The sequence below is a fragment of the Tyto alba genome, unplaced genomic scaffold (assembly GCF_018691265.1).
Source record: "Tyto alba isolate M040663 unplaced genomic scaffold, T.alba_DEE_v4.0 Super-Scaffold_8, whole genome shotgun sequence".
NCBI lineage: Eukaryota > Metazoa > Chordata > Aves > Strigiformes > Tytonidae > Tyto > Tyto alba.
This window is the reverse complement of record NW_024881329.1, coordinates 17,682,920-17,704,993: the sequence shown is the minus strand read 5'-3', so window position 1 is coordinate 17,704,993 and position 22,074 is coordinate 17,682,920. Positions and strand designations below refer to the sequence as shown.

General features: G+C 38.0%; 1 protein-coding gene across 2 annotated transcripts in view; it reads right to left on the bottom strand.

Moving 5' to 3' along the window:
* Positions 1-2,066: 2,066 nt before the first annotated feature.
* Positions 2,067-22,074, bottom strand: part of ANO1 (anoctamin 1) — an 80,881-nt gene continuing 60,873 nt past the window's right edge. The window contains exons 14-28 of one of the 2 annotated variants that reach the window (XM_042785122.1): positions 21,862-21,944; positions 20,060-20,071; positions 19,133-19,204; positions 17,111-17,158; positions 15,934-16,008; positions 14,411-14,612; positions 13,575-13,686; positions 12,899-12,956; positions 12,690-12,790; positions 12,069-12,214; positions 10,480-10,632; positions 8,505-8,557; positions 6,656-6,840; positions 4,737-4,842; positions 2,067-3,782 (exon numbers count right to left, since the gene is read on the bottom strand). In XM_042785122.1, coding sequence (XP_042641056.1) covers positions 3,522-3,782; positions 4,737-4,842; positions 6,656-6,840; positions 8,505-8,557; positions 10,480-10,632; positions 12,069-12,214; positions 12,690-12,790; positions 12,899-12,956; positions 13,575-13,686; positions 14,411-14,612; positions 15,934-16,008; positions 17,111-17,158; positions 19,133-19,204; positions 20,060-20,071; positions 21,862-21,944 — 1,667 coding nt within the window. In that variant the 3' untranslated portion in view covers positions 2,067-3,521. The remainder of the gene's footprint in view (positions 3,783-4,736; positions 4,843-6,655; positions 6,841-8,504; positions 8,558-10,479; positions 10,633-12,068; positions 12,215-12,689; positions 12,791-12,898; positions 12,957-13,574; positions 13,687-14,410; positions 14,613-15,933; positions 16,009-17,110; positions 17,159-19,132; positions 19,205-20,059; positions 20,072-21,861; positions 21,945-22,074) is intronic. The other variant, XM_042785121.1, reaches the window with a different exon arrangement.

Below are 22,074 nucleotides of genomic sequence, written 5' to 3'. Positions count from 1 at the left end.
GAAGGCATTATCTTACATCTAATAAGCTCCTATCTACTATTTTGTCTTCAAGACCTGACAAAACCAAACCAGTTACCAACTAGGCAGTGATTTACCTGCTTCTGGTTTTCATATCCATTATCTCGGAACAGAATTCCCACCTTATAACTAAATTTCATTAGTTAGGTCATTAATATTATCTGGCTAGAAAGGGAGAGTTGGTATGAAGGCTCATGCTTTGCCTTCTCACAGAACAGGTAAATGAGAGAAGTATTAAAAATTGTAAATGGCCATTCAGGTTCTAAGGCCATCTTTGCTTGTACAAGTCCTACAAAGCAATCAAAATGTGATATGCACAGTGTAGCCTTTCTGCTTCCTGAGCTACTTCCCTTCAGAACTGCATTTAGCAAGACACTGTCAAAGGAATCCCTGAGTTTTATTCTTTTAGTTTTACCATTTCATTTAGTTTTTAATAATGAATATATTTTTCAATTTAAATGAACAAACCAAATGGCATTATTCCTCATTATAAGCCCATTTTCAAAGTCTTGATGAAAGCTCTTACACCTTACATTCTGCTAAAAGCCTAAGACTAAAGTCAGAAGAAAATGAAAGCTCCCAGGATAAGATCCATCACTTAATATTCAGTGTCTATGGTGCAGCCATCTATGTCTGTGCTAGAAGCCAAACCTCCCTTTGGGCTCATAGAAACAGATGCATCTTAAGTGGGATTCATTTAATCTCAAAGAGGGTATGTAGAGCAGCTCAAACACAGAATTTACCTTTGACGTTGTCAGAAAGATGTCTATAAATGAAGTGGTCATCACCTGCAAGGAAATCATAGTTTAGGCCTCTGCTGTCTGAGTACACACGAGCACTGGAAGGGGCACTGCAGATCAGTTTTAGGCAAACTGTAACACGAATACTGTATTTGTCAAATCTAATAGTACTCATAGTTGCACACTCAGAGCACAAGGAGGATTGGGAACAGAACCTGTCCCACAGGAGAAACTTGCATATTAAAGTTTATTTCAAATAAGTGTTCAAAGAAGAAAAAAACCACAACAACAAAACAAAAAAACAAACAAACAAAAACAAACAAAAACAAAAAAAAAAACCAAACTAAACCAGATTTAGTATATATTTGATTTTTTTAAAAAATTATTCCATGAAAGAGTTTTATAGTTATCTAAGTAGTAATACAGTTTTTATATACAAAATTCCATTTCAAACAATTTACTGTACAAAAGAAAGTATAAGCAACTGTTACTAGTTCATGATTTCAGCAAATAATGAAAAACTGACAAGTATGTGTTCAGGATATAGTTCTACCATTTACAGGAATGTCAGTATTAAGTTGGAAATACTTTCAGATAAGTATTTACAGATGAAATTCCCATCAAGGAAGTTCCCTAAGATTTCTCTTCAGAATAGGTAGGTAGTTCATATGTTTGGCTTTCTTCTGGATCTTTTGGGCTACCAGGGAATGAGAGGAAGAACAGTCTGCCTACAAGATGCATGGACAGAATTCTGCTTGATTTATTCCCACTCGCAGTCCTATCGCAGTCAGTGGGCCTGATCTAGTAAACACTTACAACCAGGCATAATGCTTATTGTGTGAATAAATCAGGCAGGATTTGGCCTTACAGTAGTAAGCTATCATAAGTTACAAATCTTAAAAATAGTGACATTCCTGCAAGTCAAAATACACCAGAAACAAGAGTTAACAAAATATAAGCCCTTTATTAATAAAAATCTTTGGTTGGATCAATATCTTAAATAAGCTTCAAGAATATTTGGTTAATACCATTTTCCTTCTTCCACATAATTTCTTTTCTGGTACTTTCTTTGGACAGACTACAGAAAAATATCAAATTTATCACATACTTTAAAACAAATAAATATATCAAAAGCTAAATATGTCATTTTTTAAAAGTTCTAGCATTAATCTTTAAATTAGTTTGGCAAAGAAAAAAGAATAGAAAAAAGAAATAACTAACTTCTCTTGAAAACAGTCTTTTGACGTTTGGTTTTGTAACAAACCATACAGTAGTTAGACTTAAAAGAAATCTTTCATTTTTATTTTATTTTTCAGTTTTATATTTGTAATGCAAGTGCCATGGACAAGACAAAGCAAGAAAAGAAATGAGGTTAATTGCACCAATATTATTTGGAAGTGCAGTTTATCGTTTGACAAAGCAAAACTAAAATGTACTATGCATAAAAAGAGTTGTACTGATGGGATTTAGCTAGATTTCGTAAGTAAGGATTTTAGACTTTAAGGAAGCTCCTTGTACAAAAGATAGAGTATTTTAAGACAAAAGAAAAGTCCTGTAACTAACTGAAGGTCTGGTCCTGTAGCCCCAGTGCAGGCAAAACTTCCACTGAAGACAGTAAGTGGGACACGTTTTGGATTTACTCCTCCAGAACAGCCTCTGGGAAATGCCATTCAACAGCAGAAAGTCTGCAGGGATAACTGGCTGTTAAAAAGGGGTGCAGACTCCTTTCTCCTGCAGAGGATCAAGGGCTACAGAGAAAAACTTGGCTGAGAAAAGGATGTGCTGAAACAACAGGAAGAAGGGAATTTCCTCAGCAACAAGAGTGTCCAAGTACTAGGCAGGGCAGTCACTGTAGCTCTACGTGTGCTCGTTAATTTAGGGCATTCAGCAAAATGCTCTGTGATCATCTACCTGCTGGGAGGATCTCCGAAACTGTGCTGCTGCTGCCTGGCCATGAGCGAGGAGCTGCTGGGGGAACACTCAGACACAGCTGATGCAGCCTGGGGCACTGAGGTAACTTCATCCACATCAGTCATTTACTGGTAAAAAAGGACTTTTCCAGATTCACTTTTCTGATGTTTCTGAAGAGAGCAGTGCCCCAGTGAAGGTCTCGGGTACACGGCAGGTTGCCACAAGTGCCCCACGCACCTGTGTGACTCCAAAGCTCAGCAGGAGCTCAGCTTGTTTTAGACCTGCAGGTTCAAACACAGATGTCTGCCAGCAGAGCTAAACCCTGTCTTGGAGAGCAAGTCACTCTGGTAGGCTTTACATGGTTTCTCTCCTGCCAAAAGGAATACTAGGGCACACTCTTAAGCTGATTCTGCATATACTTTATCGAGTTACCCCATGGACCTTCAAGCCTGGGGCACCAAAAATATTTTAAATTAGTAGTATTATTACTTAAAGTTTACTTTTATTTAATTAGTTAATTGGTTGGCTAAGGTCAAATTCTGAGAGAGTATCTCTATCAAGATGTACTAAGTACCTGCATTAATTAATGCACACCAACGTCAATAGTGTTATATAATGATGAAATATAAAAATTCCCTGCATTACTGCTTGTGCAAAAGAAAAAACAACAACAATATCAGAAATAGAATGTGGTCCTCCATATTTGTAAGAAGAGCATTTCTCACAAAGATGGGAGCAAAATGGCAGCACATCCTTCAACATGCACCAGGTTGTCCATTAATTGAGTCCTGCCCTTTACGCGATGGCTTGTGTATCAGTGGAATGCCCCGACATACTCAACTCCCTCCTCTTCTATACGTCGAGAGGGTACGAATGGCAGGAGGACAAGCTCCCACTGTGGCTCCTGGAGAGTCTGGGGCTGTGATTGTTACAGTTTTCACCGTTTTTCTTGTCCTTGTCTTTCCAGGTTTCTAGCATTTGCAGCTTCCCTTGCTCTTCTCTCATGAAGACCTCCACCATGAGAACCTTCTCTTTATGAATCTGCTGACTAATGTCCTTGGGAATGTCTGGGATAATCCAGTCAACAAAGTCACTCATAAACATGACCAAGTTCTGAAAATGAAATTGTAAGAAAATGTCAGCAAGGTCAAATGAAAGGATGACTGTAGGGAAAAGGCCATTTTTGGTGTATTTAGGAAGGAAGAATGAAGAAAGGACAATATTTGAGTTAGGCAAAATGGCATGTCGCAAGCCCGATACTGAGCCAAATTCACCTCAAGTTCTTGTTCATGCTAGAAGTAGAGAAGAATGTCAGGCACAGATCTCAATGATTTATGTACAAATACTGCCACAGCCACGTAGAAGTTAGAAGGAAATGCTGTCATTGATAAATGACAAATGGCTTTATATTTATCAGCTTTACATCAGAAAGGCAAAAGCAAATAGCAAAAGGTAAAATGATGAAAGTTGGTAAAATACATTCCAATTAAATGTTTCTGATATAAAAAACTTCATTCAATGAAAGGGAGGTCTTTCACAAAAAGAGATATTTTGTCAAAAAAAAAAAAAAAAGGAATAAAAGTTTGGGAACAAGTTATTTAGATAAGGCAGACTTAAAACACTTGTGCCATAATAACCAGCATTGCTGTTGTGATAGAATAATGTCATTTAGTGAAAAATTACAAGATTTTGCCTTCTTGTTCAGACACAAGTTAAACTCTAACTGGTAGAATTCTGGAAATTTAATTACTTGGCTAGATTTAGAAATTATTTTGGCTAAAAATTATGCTTCTTCAGTGAATTTGTTGATATCTTACTGGAGAAATTGGTGGGACCTAATTAGTATCAGCCTTGTGCTTTGCTTCACTAAGGTCATTAAGTTGCTTTTGCATCAAACCAGTTCAGGGAACGCCTGGGGATGAATTTTTTCACTGAGGATATATGCTGGGTAGGAGGGAGAAAGAGGCTAAATGAGTATGGGCAAATTTCCGAAGGTGGCTTGCCTTATGTAGCTGAAGAAATACGGTAACTCTTTGTCATATAAAAAGTGCCTGCAGTATAACCTACCTGGAAAACTATCACAAATGCTAATCTTGCTGCTAGGACAGCCCAGAAATCCTTTGAAATGTCATACTTGTTTTCGGACCAGGGCGGCTCTCGATAATCTTTGTATCTGCAAAACAAGACTCAGTAAATCAGTGATGTGATTCAGAAATCTTAGCACCATGAGGAACTAATACCAAACAGTCGAACAGTAAATCCAACTCTCTAAAAGCACATTCACTATTACAGCATGATGCTGTATTAACCTCTCAGAAACAAGACACAACTGAAAGCCTCCCACAGCCTTCAAGTTTTACTCAAAATTAAAGGTCTTCAATCTTAATACTCTCTGATTAGTACAAATAGTTATCAATTCTGCATAAAGATGGAGTAAGCTACACAGATCATATCATTTATTTTCTTTCAAGGTTGGTAAAAAAACCCCAAACCATATTTTTCAGACTAATTTTAAAGACAGAAATGCCGATCTCAGATCCATAGAGTGTGATATGCTATGTGGTGTTCTCCTTGTTCATAATTAATAACAGATCACATCTAAATTTTGTCATACACAGAAAAGGTGAGAATGTTGTCTTAGCTATGGCTTACAGAAAATCTATGAGCTCATAACAATAACTTGTTAGAAATGGGATCAAGAAAAATACATTAAATTTAAAACAACAGCATCCTGTCTATATTTTTAAAGAGTTAGGGCTCCATATCTTCAGATGATTTAAAAATCCTTGGAATAGGGAAGAAATGATGGGATGGAACCAAGAAAGAGGCTGGGAGTAGAAAGCAAATAAACCTGGCATTTTTGTATTGGACCATGACACTAACACTTCCATTCTGTAAGTTCTGTGCTAAAAACATATTTGTCGACCTCATTTATCCTGTGCCCAGAGATCACCAGAAGGAAGTCAGGAAAAAAATAGAAGCAAGCATAGCTAATACGCTTGCAATTTTGGTTGTTTTTTAATTTCACCTCAGAGTGATTTTTCTGTTTAGCAGTCATTTCAGCAGATTAATTTGCACTATCCAAATTTATAAAGAATATAAATTAAAAAACAATATAATTATAAAGGTGGGGTATTTTCCTTGTCAGTTTGTATAATTTTTTAGTATATATATACCAAAGTCATCTTTCTTTTTTTGTCCCCTGGAACGTCTCTTCCCTCCTTGTTTTCCTCTTCCTCTTCTTACCCCCACTGCCCCCCCTTTCAGTTTTGCTGGTCTAAGTGCTTTTGCTGTTATATTTGGCTTTGGTCCCCAATTGTAAGCGTTAAAACATTTGTTTTGAAGATGATGGATATCTAAGGAACCTGAGGCAAAGCATGCATTTCAGCACTGACCTAGATAGCTTCGTAAGCTGAAATATGTGACAATTATTTTCCTTTAAAAGTGAAAAGAATATATAGAAGTTGTTACAAGCATGCAGATTTCCTGTATGATGACACTTTAAGTAGGTCTTAAGTTCCAGTGCAGATAAAGATGCTATTACTCTCATCAGGAATTGCTACAGAAACTGGACAAATAAGAGAGGTGTACTGTAAAGTCATGGTCATTTTATCAATAGCATGTGATACAACAACATGACATCAGAGTAACACTATTTTGTTCCATCACTGTGCTGTTTATCATTATTTATCTCCTTTCCTGAAAAAGAGAATACGTATTAATAGACATCTTTGCATGGACAAAACTGAATTTAACAACATTAATCTCTATTTCCCAAAATAAGCAGTACTTCATTTTCAGCTTTTGTGGTTGCTTAATATGTAAGCCAAGACATTCAAGGCAATGGATCCATCTGATATAAAAGGCTACCAAGGAGCTAAAAAGGTACAGAAAACACAAGAGACCTGCCTCAGGAACGTAAAAATTTGTCCCATTCTTAGTCAACTGTGAAAATACTTAAAATTAGTTATCACTCTAGAGAGTACCTGCATATCTGAACCTCGTAGCCAAGATCCATGGGGTCGTTTGGAGCTGTTCCTGCTTGAAAATCGCTGACATTAAAAGAGGATAGTGTATGGTTCACGAAGCCATGCATGGTGCCATTCTCACTGTACATATACAGGTACACGAGGCGTGGAATGAAGTCGGATGTGAATGAGATCACAAATGCCTAAGCCATAAGAGTAAAGAGTGAGCGCAATATTCAGGCAGTGGTTAAGTTAATAATATACTCGAGTATGCCTTGCTCAAATAACTCACACAACCCAGGGACTGCTTCAGAAAACAAGGGGGGAAACTGCAGCCCACAGGGCCCTAAAAATGGAGTATTCACTGCTGCAACAAGGTAGTATTTACAGCTTACTCTTCCAAGTTGCAGAATACTAGATGGAGTAGTTCCACGCTGACTGAGATTTCTATGTGGATAACAACTTGAATGCCCCAGAGAATTGAAGCGGCCGTACCCCCCAGCACCAGAGGAAAGCAAAACACGGCACTGCTTCCCCATCCCTCAGTCACAGCTTCTCCCTGATGCATTGTATAAGGTCCAATTGATGGACTTCCAAGTACTTTTTTGTTCTGCAAACAACTGACAGTGAATTGACTCTTTAAATTCTCATTGCATTGCAAAAGTCCATTAATTGTATGTGGTTTTAACTCCATCAAGATAAAAGGATGAGCAGACTAGGCCAAGTTTTATTTTTATGGTCACAAAAATTGCGTATTTGGTTATTTAAAAAGGTTTTCTAAAAACATCATACAGAAGATGCAAGACAGCTAATTCAGCTGAATTCTTCACAACTTTAGCCTTTCTTATTTATCATTATTATGAAACATTCTCACTGGCATAAATCTCATGTACATGTGGAACAAACACAGTACAAAATGTTTTACTTATTTAATGATAAAGAGGGGTAGTACATAGATCAATGAGGGAAAATTAACACTGGATAATGATGAAGAGAGACTACATGGAAGAAAAGAGAAAAAAAATAGAGAAATTATTTCCAAAGAAAAAGAGGTGAAATGGTAAAGACAAATTAAGGCAGCATACCAAATAACCAAAAGAATGGTTTGACCATAGCATAACAGACACCTGTGTGCAAAACGAAGGGATTTCCAGTCCGGATAATGGCAAAAAAAACCTGAGAGGGCCTATGGACACGTGGCTGTAAACCCTACACTGCCCCTGTTTTGCTGCATTGCAAACATGTTTTCAGCTTGTCATTCAGCTTTTTTTTTCATCTTTCCTCAGGTGGAGTGCAATGAAGATGATCATTGTGGATGTCTATTCATATAGAATATTAGATAAGTACATAAATGAATCTATTAAGGGCTGGAATGTTCACTGTTGAAGTAAACAAAAAAATATTTTCATGACTTTTCAGAGCTATCTGAGCAAGAGCAGTGCAGTTCAAGGTCAGATTTTCAGTGGAGGGACACTGGGCTCTGATGAGCTGAACTAATTCACACCCGGTTGACTACCAGACTCTAAATAGGTTTCAGTACTGAAGTAAAATAAAAAATACATTGTCTTATTGATGGTATTTCAAAGGAGCAAAAGTAAGCATCTGTGGTCTTATTTGTCTGAAGGGCAAAACTTTTATGAAAACATTCTGGGAAAAAGCTGCAATGACTACTCACTATTTCATATTATTGCTATTACTATCACAACTTTAAAATAAACACTGCATCTGATTCTCTAATATTTCAGAAAATTTCTAGATCATACACTTTCACTTGATTTTAAGGGACTTATGCTGAAATAAAACTAATGGAGCAGAATGGAAAAGCCAGCCTAGTGAATTAAAGTTTTATTCATGCCAGATTACTTACATTTATGATGACAGCAAGCTTTCCAATACCTCTGAGGATATTATACCAGATTCCTAAAGAAGGAGACAAACGTGTGAATGCTGTTGAAGTCATTACAATTAGATAAATTACATTTTTAGTTAACAGTGTTAGGAGCACTTACAACTGTGCCAAACTAGAGTTATATTTTAAATAAAAAAAAAAAAAAAGAACAAATTATAAGAGATTAATTAAATGACCTGTAAGTAAAGGGAGCCCAACTCAGTCTTCCAAAGCTATGTTTAGGCACCTATTTTTTTTGAGGTTTTAAGCTAAAAGCTTCTTTGAGGAAGAGGAAGGCAAGTGTGAGAGAAGAATCCCAGCATAGGTAGAAATGAAAAACATAACAAAATTTCATTCAAACTTCTCAAATGCTTGAGGAGAATAGGAAAGATACAGATGGGGAGCTGGAACCTCCACACATGTGGTGCAGAACATATTGGTCTACCAGCTTGAAGGATCTATCCAAGTCCATTTCTGCACCTTCTCATCACTATTGATCCTATCTCGCTTTCAAGAAAGTAAAGCTCCAGTGGAGCCCCTTGATGTAATTTTTCCATTTGCATCTGGAAACCATATAGATACAGCTTTCCTCAGTGTGGGCTCTGTACATACAGAGGACTGCTACCAGATCCGTGTGGTTACAGCCCTGATGAGCCACTCTCCTATTCTGCGTCTGAAGAGGAAGGAAGATGTAGGAGGCTTTACACAGGGTGACTGGAAGACTCCTCCAGCCTGGCCAAATCCTTTGCTTGACAACTAACTCATGCTTCATACAGCTTTGGTCTTCTGGCACAGCATACACAAGCCAGCCTGGACAGAGTACAGAATTGAACTTCAGGAAAATATACTACAGTATCAGTGGAAGCAGAGATAGACCTGTTTGCTGCCAGTGGTATTTAGCAGGTGGGACCTCCTCCCTTTCCTGATTCTGCTGATACCTGCCCTAAAAATCTTGTCTGGTTTGTCTGTGGGCATCTCACAATCTGTGACTTTGGGATGTCTCTGAAAGAAGTGGGGTTCTTTCACCCACAAAAGTGGGACTAAATTGCAATTAACACCCTCTCAAAAACAAAACCAAAAAACCAACATTCCCCTGCAACATCTCCATCAGCAACCTCAGCCTGCAGCATCAAATGAGCTAGCCACAAAACACACCAAGAGCAGTGTCATGGTAAAGGCAACAGCATAACAAAACGATGCCTTCTTCAACTGTAGGATGATCCTAGGGCACAAGGATGAGCCCAAGGAAAGACTCTGCTTGCACAATACCAGAATGAACACTGAATTTGGTGACAGAACATAAACTTCTCTGCCTTTGCTGACAGGCTCTGTAATATGAACAATTATTTTAATGACCTTTTTACTTGTAAGTAACCAACATCTGGGAGAAATAGCTTCCTCATTACATATACCCATAGCTGTTAGCCCCTCCTCAGCAAGGGGAGGACTGGTCCGTTGTCACCATACAACTGCAGAGCCCAGTTCTACCTAGATTCACTGCAGCTTTCAAGCTTCACCCTTCTGACATTCATGCCGAGCAGGGACAAAGGGATATATTTACCCACAGACTTTTGAATCTCCTCTCATTTCCAAGTGTATTTCTTCATCCCAGTCCAGAGTTATTAAATGCAGAAATTTTTGCTTCTGCAGGAAAACTGCATTGCCAAGAACTGTTGATGTGCAGAACCACGCAAGATATTTCGCTATTGTATTGATCACTGATTTGAAGAGTGATATTGTTTACTTAATAAAATATTAATCTGAATTTAAAGCTCTGGTCTTTCTATTTTAAAAGTAAAGCCTCAATAAATTATGACAGTTTATAGTTAAGCCACAGTCTAATGTTTTGAATTTTCCTATAAATACCTTCCTGTTAATGAAACTAACTCAGCATAATAATATCCTGCCATCAATCCAGGAATAAACAGAGATAGCAATAGCAATGTGCACTTACCTATATCCTTTGCTCTGACTGCTACCGGTCTCCTTAGCTCAGTAACAAATTTTTTTGCATCTAGGCGGATTTCAATGATGTTGTTCAACAAGGCAAACAAAGGTGCCAGTGGGAAGGATGCAACAAACAAAGTTACAAACCCAAACTGAATAACTGAAAAGAAAAAGCAATCAATGGCTGTGGATTGAAGGCATGTATCATCACATCAGTGCCATCCCCCCAAATTCTAACCAGATGACACGTGCTGGGAGACTAAATCTCATTTTCTACATCAGGCACATTTTGCCTGACCACTGCTCCATTCAGGCATTAAAAGGCCAGTTGCCCCTGCAAAAGGCAAGGCGAAGTAACCAGAAGGATGGAGAAGCCCCTAAAACAATTTTGCTGTGGGCGAGGCTGGCACAGGAGTGATCTGAAGGAACGGGATTACGGCAGTGACCGTGACAGCTCTACATAAACTTGTCATGCCACACCTGGCAGGTTTATAGCCCTAATTAAACCCACTGGAAGCTTTCTCTTCATGGATTTCAACAGCAACACGACTGATTCTCTGCCTTTATTGGGAATAACTTGCTTCCTACAATCTGTGATCGTATTTGCTTTTGTTTGATGAGGACATCATATCAGTGTCATACCCATCCTGGTACTGTTAGAGCCCCCTTTTTCTCTTCCTCTGTTACTTCCAAATGATGATCTCACTAACTGCATCTTTTTTCATTTTTAGGAACCAACAGCATGGCCTTGTAGTTTATACCATTAAATTTCAATCTGTTTTAACTACTCTGAACATCAAGGTCATCAAATATTCTAATTTTCCTTTGCATTTACCGGGCATGCCAATTTTGGGTATTAGCATTCTTCATTATCCTTTACTACTATTTTTGCTTAGTCATTCCTTAAAATACTAAATAAAGTTGCTCTTTTAAGACAGCTCCTTCAGGAATGTCTGATACTGTAGCAAACAGCATTACACCGAACAGCTCTCAGCTTTTCCAAGATAGAAAGTAGGAAAATGAATGGAGTTGTACAGCCACAGCAATGTGGAACTGATATCCAGTGCTTAATTTCCATATCACTCACTCAACATAATAGATGACTTGAAAAAAAATTACATCTGATCTGTCAAGTACAACCTGGTCTACAGGCACATCTCTCTCTCAGAAGATTTAGCCCAGGTTTCAGGAAACAAAAACAACCTAATACAAGAATACACAGTAGAAACTGTCAAGTGTGAATTAAGTTACTTATTTCCAATGTAGGGTGCAACTGATGATAAAATATGCCTCAGTCTCAAGTTTATGCCATTTAATCATTTGCATTTGAAACTTGACAGCAACATGTCACATGGCATGAAAGAAAATACCTAAAATACAGTGCTAAAGTAAGGACTTATGAACAGCAGAGAGCACAGTTCATCCCTGAAGCAGACAGTGGTTGGCTGAAATGTGCTACAGTCTGAGTCTATACACTTTAATTATTATGTTATGCCTCATATCCACTGTCCACTGAATCTACAGTTGAAAAACCTCAGCTCTCCATCCCAATTAGAATAATTACAGTTTAAAATGCCTTCTTTCCACCTCACTCACTCATTTCCATGTATTCAGGGGTAAGTCCAGCAAAAGGCTCCAGGTTATAGTCCACTTCATAACGCTGCTTTTTTTTCATGTGCTCTTCATGGTCTAATGAACGCCGACGCTTTAATTTCATGTATCGTATAAATTTCTTCATTTTTCTGGGGGAAATTAAAATGATTCAGTTAGCATGCCATTCTGGTCATAGCTCCTATTTTTCAGTTATTTTGTATTAACAGGCACAATAAGCTCCAGACCTATTTTCATAAAAACCGCAAGAGCCACAATACACTGAAAGTATCTGGAATCAGCATATACAGGTACTGAAACACACTTATAATTGAGCCACATGTTCAGTAATTACACCTCTTGCTAACCAGTAGGAAAGCAATAGATTGCCTAACACTTTTCAAAGGCATCTGCACTGCTAGATGCAGCTGCAGCATGGATTCAGGTATTTGTAATACAGCAGACAGGCTTTCTGCAAAAATCCTGCAGGTAGCTTACAAACCACATTCACGTCAAGAGACAGTGGATACAGAGTGTATTGCACACATCGTCAAAACCATGTGTTTAAAAAAGGAAAAAAAAAAAAAAAAAAAAAACAAAACAAGCCAAACAAAAGTTGCTACTTACGGGATGCCAATCTCAAATAAATTGTTCTGAATCAGCTGCTTGCCCAACATGATAATACTGAGCTGGATACACAACTCCATCAGGCAACCACCTGGAGCACACTAGGGTGGACAGAGGAAAGGTCAGTCAGAACATCTGCTGCATCCCTGTGGCAGGGGAAGATGGTGCTCCCACCCGACGTGATCACAGACAGGGTAAAGTGCAATTACCTCTTCCATTCGGAAAGAATGGAAAATGTAGACGTAGTCCCCTGGACGTCCAACAAATCTAGGGCACAATACTTAGAATTATAAACTTCATACATATTTTATACTTTTTGTTTCTGAAGTCATTCCTGTTAGACTCTATGCCTTTCAGTGGGACCACCTAATGTTTAGTCAGGAAAAATTGAGTAACTATCTTTGGTTTCATTTTAGAGAGTAAGTTCTGTTTACTGAGTAAACAACTCAGTAAAACTGCAAGATTTGTGTCTTACAATAATTACAGGCACATCTTGACAGAAATCCTCTAGGGTAATCCTCATTTCTGTTGCATTAGCCAAAACGTACCACACAGAGTATTTATTTTAGCCTTGTGCTTTCATGCTGGTTGCAAGAGAGACGATACTTGCTACGATTAAAGTTAGGAGTGGTAAATAGACAACGGTAAACAGCCTGATGGAGGATTGCATCTGAATGTACAAAGTTATGTTAACAAAATGGCTTTAACGAATTTGAAACAGTAGAGTACCAGGTCCCTGCTTTATCCCATGAGTATGAAGAGGTTTTGGGTCAATACTGAGGAGTTTTTAAACCATTTATTCTATTGTCCAACTACGGTCTTAGCTCAGCTACAGCTGTCTCAAGCAACAAGCTGAAACCCTGAGCAGCCTTCTGCATTGCTCACCGGCCTTTGAAGAACGCGACGTAGAAAATGGGGGTGTAGGCATTGACAAATTTCAGCAGGAAAGCCTTAAAAATCAGTCGCTCTTCAAAATTCTTGTCAGTTTTTGGGACCTCTGGAACCAATGTGACATGGATAAGAAACATTAAGGAATTATCCTGCCTGGAACATTTCAAGATCTTATAAATGTGGTCTTTGGAAAATATCAGCCATCTTTTAAACAGAGATATATATTTATAGCTTTATATATATATATTAAAGCAATATGGTCTCACTGAGTTCAGTGGTAAATCTGCTTGAGGATCCCACAGTTCAGATACGTTACAACAGTAATTCCAATTTCACTCCACATCTGGCTGACCTCCACGACAATCATTTGCAGATGGACAAGAACTTATCTGAAAAGATTTCTGGACCTTTTGTCACTGATGCTTTTTGGAAGTGATTAAATTAAGTTTTTTTACAGTGGTTTTTTGCACTCAACAATTTTGCATTTCTCAACATACCTTATGCCAATTAGGAAATGGCAGAAAATGAAAATAGTAATGGCATGATATAGAAGACCGAAGCTCAAGATTGGGTATAGGAATCTCTGCTGTATACCTATCACCCATAACTGGATTAGTGGTTAGCACTACCACTGCTGAAAGAAAAACTTTAAAAAATAAAGCCAAATCCATGTGTGCTTTGATATTTGTAAGTAGCTGGTGAGAATTTTAGCCACACATTCGAATTTCCTGGGTTCGCTCACCACTTTGAAGTTAATCATGAAAGCCAGTCATGTGGGTCCTCTCATTTAAAATCACTCTAGCAAGTATGAGTTGAGGATTTAAACCTACCAATCTGAGTTAGCCACCTTGCGATGCAGCCATATACTTCATCCAGGATGATGATGACGACCAAATTGATAATGACTGCGGTGGCAGTGACGGTGACCCTAACGCTTGACCGGCCTGAGGGAGTTGAACTGATTGCCAGCGCCGCTGCAGTCGAAATCCTGTATATTATAACCCCAAACACTATAGCGAACGTCAGCCCAACCTGCAAGTAAGAATAGCACAGCCTCTTATGAAAGATTTAACTATAAATACTTTGCTTGGGACTTAGCAATGACCTTAAAAATGGGATGCCTGGACCAAATCCCAAGTCCACCCAATTCTGCATTAAGGGTCCCAATCACTTTGATGAACTGTGGGAAAAGATCCTGTTTTGCTAGCAGTTTGATCATCACACCAAAAAATTGATACAGTGATGCCACAATCACTTGTAAAAGGATTTTTAAAGGCACCTAAATGTAAACTTCTTGCTTATATTAAAAGTATTAGTGGGCTTTCTTTCAGCCCTAACAGCAACAGCATATATACATGGTATTTGCTTTATTATAAAAGAAAGCCAGGGGGTTGAGGCAGAGAAGAGTATTTCAGCTTACATCTGCACACAAGCCTTCCAGTACCCTACTCAGCCTTGCTATGCTGTCATAATCCTAAACTGAAATTAAATCTGATTAAATCAATGCACTTCCTGGCAACATAAAGGTGCACAAAATCTTACTCAATTTTTCATTGCTTAAATAGAGGAATAATTTTAAAATTTGCTTCTTATGAGGTACTGATTCTTCCACTGAGAAGATCAGATTTACTGCATTTCCATTCTCTGTCAACACAAATATTAAAAAAAAAAAAAAAAAAAAAATTAATCTCTATCAAATGAACTGAGTGAGTCTGGTGTATTCTACCTTTGGAAAGGGTTTAAGATTTTTTTATCCATCTGCCAATCTGTTCCGTGTCTTGAATTATTATTTCCTTCAAAGTTTGTTTTAAATGCTGATGCTTTATCAGCAGATGGAAAAAGGCTGTTCTCGTCATTATTTTACCTTTTTTCTTGAATTAAGTGCTCTGTTTGCAATTCTGCTATATGGTATAACCCCAAATTGTCTGATTTATTAAAAATCCTTGCAATCAGAATCGCGATTGGTCACATCATTTATTTCAAAAAGGTTTGGTATAAAAATGAGGCCATTCTCTACTTCCTGACTACCTTCTGAGAGAACTCTCTGTACTTCTTAAGTTTCATCCCATCAGTGATGGTGATAATTTCCATTTTGTGCGCTCACTTTTCACCTACCCTATTTAAATATTCTTATTTATTTACTGGAAAGAGACGGCAAAGCAGAAATTCAAGCCCTTGAAAAGATTTTCGATTATAAATCAATAAAATGCTTGATTTTTTTCACGGGGGAAATGCCATTGCAAACCACATCAATCTGATAAGGTCTGTCACGGTTTCACTAACATTTCCATCATTTCTGTTCTATACAATGACTTGGTAATACACATTTTGGGTTTTGCTGGGTGATGCTTACCATGAAGATAATGCCAACAAAATTGGTTAAATAGGCTGGAAATCGATCCTTCCATGTCAGCTTTTCTTTATCTGTCTAAAGTTTGGGGAGAAAAGAGGCTACATTTAATAAAGATGGAGCATGTAATTTTGGACGTGACAAAATAGAGAGGGGAAAAAAAAAAAAGGCTAGCAAATACACAACCAGTTAGAAGATGCAAAGACACAGTGTTTACAGTTGCAATTCCACACAGGCAAATTGTTTACTCCGTATCTAGGTTCAAATTGGTCAAGCGTCTGCACTGTGAGTATAAATAAACCAGATTTTTCTGTATACTGTTTGAGGGAAACATGCAAATAGGCTGTCATAAACCATGAAGTAAGATCTCTCTTACTGTTAAATATTTTCTTTTGCTTTCCCTAGAAAAATTCTCCTGCTTCGCTCTCTCCCCAGTTAATATTTGCAGCTTTGCAGTTGCACAACTGGTTCCACTGAAATATAGATTAAGTATGGTACTGAGTAACTCCAAGATGAACAGTTGACAGGGAAGATCTTGTCATGGTGTGTGATAAGACTTGAAATTCCTTCAATACAAGTGATTTTTAACTACCTGACTATCCACGTGGTATTCAATGGACCATGCCAATAAGAATTAAGATATGCATCTATAATAAATCTTTATAGGATACCCTAAATCCAGTCAACCAGCCACTGCCTGAATTTGGGTATGAAAATTTAATTTTCAACAGTATTGTTCATCTAGATTCTTTCATAAACTTTGATGCCGGGAATTGTTTCTGAACACCAGAAAATAAACAACAAAAGGAACGTTACGGAAGATGACGCACACGTTATAATGAACATAAAAATATTACTCCGATTCTATTTTTATTACATGCACGTTGTCTCAGGGAAGTGCAAGCAACTCTTTCAACACACAGCCCATGGTCCACTGCAAAACGTAACATAAGATTAGCCATGCAGTGCCATTCCCAGTGCACAGAAACAGTGTCCCAAAGAGTGCTGAAGAAACAAGGGGGGGAGCGGGAAGAAACCCAGAACTGAATGTGAATATTAAACAAAAGTTCAACAGCCAAAACCAAATTGATTTGTGTCTTCCATAATTACTCATAATTTGAGTTTCTTCATAAGTTTGAATAAAAAGAACCAATTTCACCCCAGCCATGACTGTCTTAACTCTTTGTCTCCATTTGTTTGCTGTCTCTTCTGGAAAATACCGATGCTTCTGATAGCAGTCAAAGGAAACAAAAAAAGGATCGGGCAATATAGCATTACAAAGCACTGCTAAATTAATCTGTATACTCTCTCTACGGACTCAGTGTACATAGCAGTTTAGCCACAAGTGAATGCTTTTTTAGTTTGCTTAAGGCTTTGTGTTTCAGCTTTAGGTTAATATAAACACAACAACAGAAGACAAACTCCTGCCCTAAATCCTGTGGTAGATCAAACAATCTGCAAAGGATATTCCCTTTTTAACTGAGGATTGTGCCCTTCTTTTTCCTTTTTGATGTATAAAGGATGTCAAAAAAGTTTTTCATTTAGAAAAATGTGGTTTTTTAAATTGGACTTCTCTTGAAAAAATATAAGCAATTTCTGGTTTAGCTTTAGATTTTTTTTTCTTGAAGATTTCCAAGTTGTCTTACAACTGTTGAATTTGAACTTTAACACTCTAGATCCCCATGAAAGATAATTACTCAGTCTTTCAGAAAAAACTCATTTTCTCACGTTTCCCAAATTAGTAACATCCAAATTGAACACAGCCCAAAAGCTATAAATAGTCTGGTTTAAAAAAAGAAAAAAAAAAAAAAATCCTCTCTTAATTGCTCAGCTTTCATATTCCAATATTTGGAGGCCACCATTCATTAATTGACTGATTACCCTACATTTAAGTAGTCCTGTCTTCCACATTTAAGATCTGGATTCTTAATATACCCAAAAGTACAGCGAGTCACAGGTTTTTAGCAGAATACAACGAAGTCTGTATTCCAACACTGCTTATCCAGCATATAAGAGGGCAGCAACTCAAATTCTTTTGATTCTGCAAGGGATTTTAAAGCAGTGCTGTGAGTAAGGTATTGTATGTGACACTGAAGTGCTTACACACAGCATCCTATAGATTAATGGGAACATACCACCATCAGCTTTATAGCATCTTTTAGGAGGGGCCCAATGGTACTCAAGTAATAAGCACGTGACAGAATCAGACACATTTAGTTTAACACCAGTCCAATCTATATATGCTGTCTCTTAAAGCATATTTCATGTTAAAGTGGTTATTGCAGTTGTCTATTCTAAGGGTTTTCATAAAATCCCAATTTAGGGCATGGTTTCATGGTACTGTGTCATGGGCAACAGATACAAAAGAGGAATTTCTGTCAACAGGCTTCATTTGTGATGCAGCTTTCCTCTTCTTAAAAATGTGGCCATACAAACAGCTGAATTCTTGCAGTTAAGAGGAAAATAACCTCTGGTAGGGTGGAAACCAGCCTGTGGGGGAGAAAAGGAAATTCTTCCAATCGGTCTGCTGCTGACAATAAATAGGGAAGGAATTACAGCCTTCAGAGAAAGGGCAGGGAAGCTGCTCAAAGAGATTGCACCGTCCGCTGGCGAGATGCACGTGCCCCGGGGATGACTGGCAGCACCTTTTTCACAGCAACTTAAAGAGCAAGTTAAAAGCAGAAGTGAGCGCTACCTTATTTGGTGAAATAAAATGGAAGTTATGTGTTTAAAAGGCAGAAAGTTATCAAAGCTGGAATTCGGTAAGGAAATTGGTGTTAGTATTCTTCATTAATGTTCTACTAATATTTTTATTTACAAACAAAGTCTAGAAAGATAGGGAACTTCTCCTGAGAGGCTTTAGGTACTTATACTAGCACAGAATAAGATGTTTTGTTATGGTTTTCTCCAACTTGATTCATCAGCCTAACAGCAGCACCCCTTCAATCAGGCTCAATTAGCTTCTCTGGGCCACACTCCCATATCCGATTACTAAAGACATTTCTAGACTTAATCAGGCCTTGTGCACTGGTATACACCGAGTATCCCATGTATGCCTGGACTGAAGACCTCTGGAATTTAAACACGCTATGCAGTGACTCTATTTTTTTACATATTTCTTAGTCTTGGTTTAGTGCCTGCTGTAATGACCTTCTTTTTCAAAGTCTTTTATAACTGAAACAAATTCATATTTTTACCTTACCTCTTTATGTTTGTGTTCTTTTCTCAGTGATTTTTCTAAAACTTTAGCTTCATATTCTGCTCTTGGATGATCCTGTGAAATAAGTCATATTTAATAAAAAGCAAAATGATTTATTTTCTATATCAGCTATATATTAACTGTTTGCAGGTTGATTTCCTGATCATTTCCAGGTTTTCTAACTGAATTCTAATTCACTCGGTATGTCATTCATGTCAATTGATAGTTGACTGTAATTAAAAAAAAAATGTTAAAACCTGTATCATTCACAGTTCTACAGCAACAACTGCAGAATGATCTGGACTCACTATCAGACACCCACGTGCAATGCTGTGTGGATTAAATTTGATACGTGAGGGTATACAGCACAACTTGCAGATAGCACGGTTCATACCAAGTGACATTATGCTTGGATTTAAATATCTATCTTTTTGATAAAAATTAGATTTTGCATGTCATTAACTGTCATTTCAGTAATCCTCAGCTCATGAGGGAAACAGTTATCTGCTTTAAGTATGCAAAATACTTGGCTTTAGGATTCTGGAGAATTGTCAGTTGGGGTCTTCCCCTAATCCTATTTTGGACAGCATCCACAGATTACCCGTATGCATTGAGGAGAGGGTGTAGGAAACTCAGAAGTAAAAGACAGCCAAAAGATTCAGAAAGATTCACGGATTCAGAATTCACGATAATTACGCATTCACAAAAGATTCAGAATTCACGATTATGCACTGGATGTGAAACGGAACGGAGTTGAAAAAAGTCTGAACAAGTGGAGAGGGGGAGGGTGTAAAGTCAAAGCAATCAGTGGGAGATCTAAAGAAAAATCTGATGCTTAAAAAAGAAGAGGTGGAGATCAAAAGATGGCATTCATCAGTAGACATGTAATAAAAAAGGTAGGAGCAATTAAAAAAAAAATGTTTTCCAAACCTTGACTGCCTCCTTCAGGAAACCAGAAAAAAACACAAAATACAAGAAGAGAAAAAAAAAAAACAAAAAACAAAAAATTTGATTACTGAACTGTTGCAGGTATTACTGGATTTATATTTTAAAAATTACATGAAACAAACGTAAGTACAATGGATGGCTAGACACTACCACAGAAAATCAGTCTACTCATGTTCTACAACATTTATTAACATTACTGTATGTACTGTATGAACTAGGTGTCTCTACAAACATCAGCAGATGAGACAGGGGTTTAGTATATCACTTGAAACCCTTATTTTTCAATATGATACTAGTTTAAGTTTCACGCAAATCAGAAATAGGAGGGTATTAAATTATTTGCTAAACCTGTGACTGTATTATCTAGCATTGACTACACAAAAGAAAGAATAAAATATACTTTATTAACAGCTGCTGGTTTAGCTGTGCAAGAGCTCTGAACTCAGACATGAAGGGGATAGACATTGGAAAGATACAGTTAATCCTTTCTACTTTCATGTATGCTAACAACAAGTTACCAAAAATAAAAGAGCAGTATAGTATCCAAGAGATAAATCCCTATATTCTCTCCCAGTAAAACAGGTATGAGCTAGCAAAGTACATGGCATAGGGGCTTCTGGCATTGCGTGCCTAAATATAATATCAAGGAGATAAACATATTAAGAGGAGATAATTCAAGCTGAAAGATTTTGGGGGTGAGGGGAACAGTAACTGTGCCAGGCTCATCCAAGCCGCATAGTGTTAAACCCAGGGCTGGTGAGGTTTTTTTTTCACGTGAGCAATATTTGTTGTGTATCTATTTAGAACATCTAGAGATATGACAAGGGCAGTCATACTTCTTTTAATAATAACAACAGTATAAAAACCAAGCCAGCTGGCCAGCAAACAAAGCAGCGACCGCCTGTACAACCCAGGGGTCCAGCTCAGGTCCCACAGTGGCGTTTTCGCAGCGCGGCTCGTGGCATACCATGGGGGAATGGAAGGGACCCGCACACCTCGGCCGGCTCTGAGCACGGCTGCTGGGCTGGGGCTGTGTTATGGCCTAGGAAGGCATTTTCCTCTTTTTGTAAAGTGACAAAATTAAAAGGGTGGGACACAGCTTTCTCAGCTGGATGAGGATTTCCTCTCCTTTCCTTCTAAAATTCTCTGATTTTTAAGATCTTTTTTCATATAGATTTAGCCCTTTTCCCCTTCATGGTATTTAGCATAAACCTAGCTAGGAATATATTCATTTTTTTTTAGCAAATGAAAAAAGGCAAAACACCTCCACACTGTGTCCCTCCCAATGCCCCAAGCCCACGTCTGGCAGTATTTTCTTCAGTATTTTTCAAGTCGGGGCTTGATCCTGAATCATTAAAGTTAATAGGAATTTTTCAGTGTTTTTTTACAGAGCTGTAATTTTATCAACTTCAGTACATTCACTTCTGATTTACAGCAGCAGGAGATGAACGAGGTCCTTAGTTGTTAGCACCCTGACATCACCCCAGCAGTAAGGCCTGAGCTGTATATTCCATGCCTATGCTGCTAGGTGTGACCCAACTACACACTTTAAAAAAAATTCGATTTTGTGGCTATACAATTACATTTCTATGGCAACAAGACATACTAGTCATACCCTTGCTATAAAATCCTCAAATAGTTCATGTACAGAGATTTTCCTTTCTTCTAAATGACAGAACCACCCCAAGAGCAGTTCCCCATGAGGCAATGTCTATGGGCTGGGGGCAAGGAGTTATCAGTAACGCCACGGTGAAAGTCAAAGAGTCAGAACTGAAGGGACAAACCTCCTCCTCTTCAAACCCAGTCAGGTCCCACCTGTAGTTGAGACGCATCTGTTTTCTCTTCCAGTGTTCCATAAAGGTGGCAGCTGAAACAACAGTTTAACAATTATTTTGACACTTTGGCTCCCAAAAATTTTATCAGCCCCTGGGATTTGTCTTAGGAGGCACTCTGGCCACCACTTCGCCTGCTGTGTGTCTTCAGGCTCTTGCCTCCAA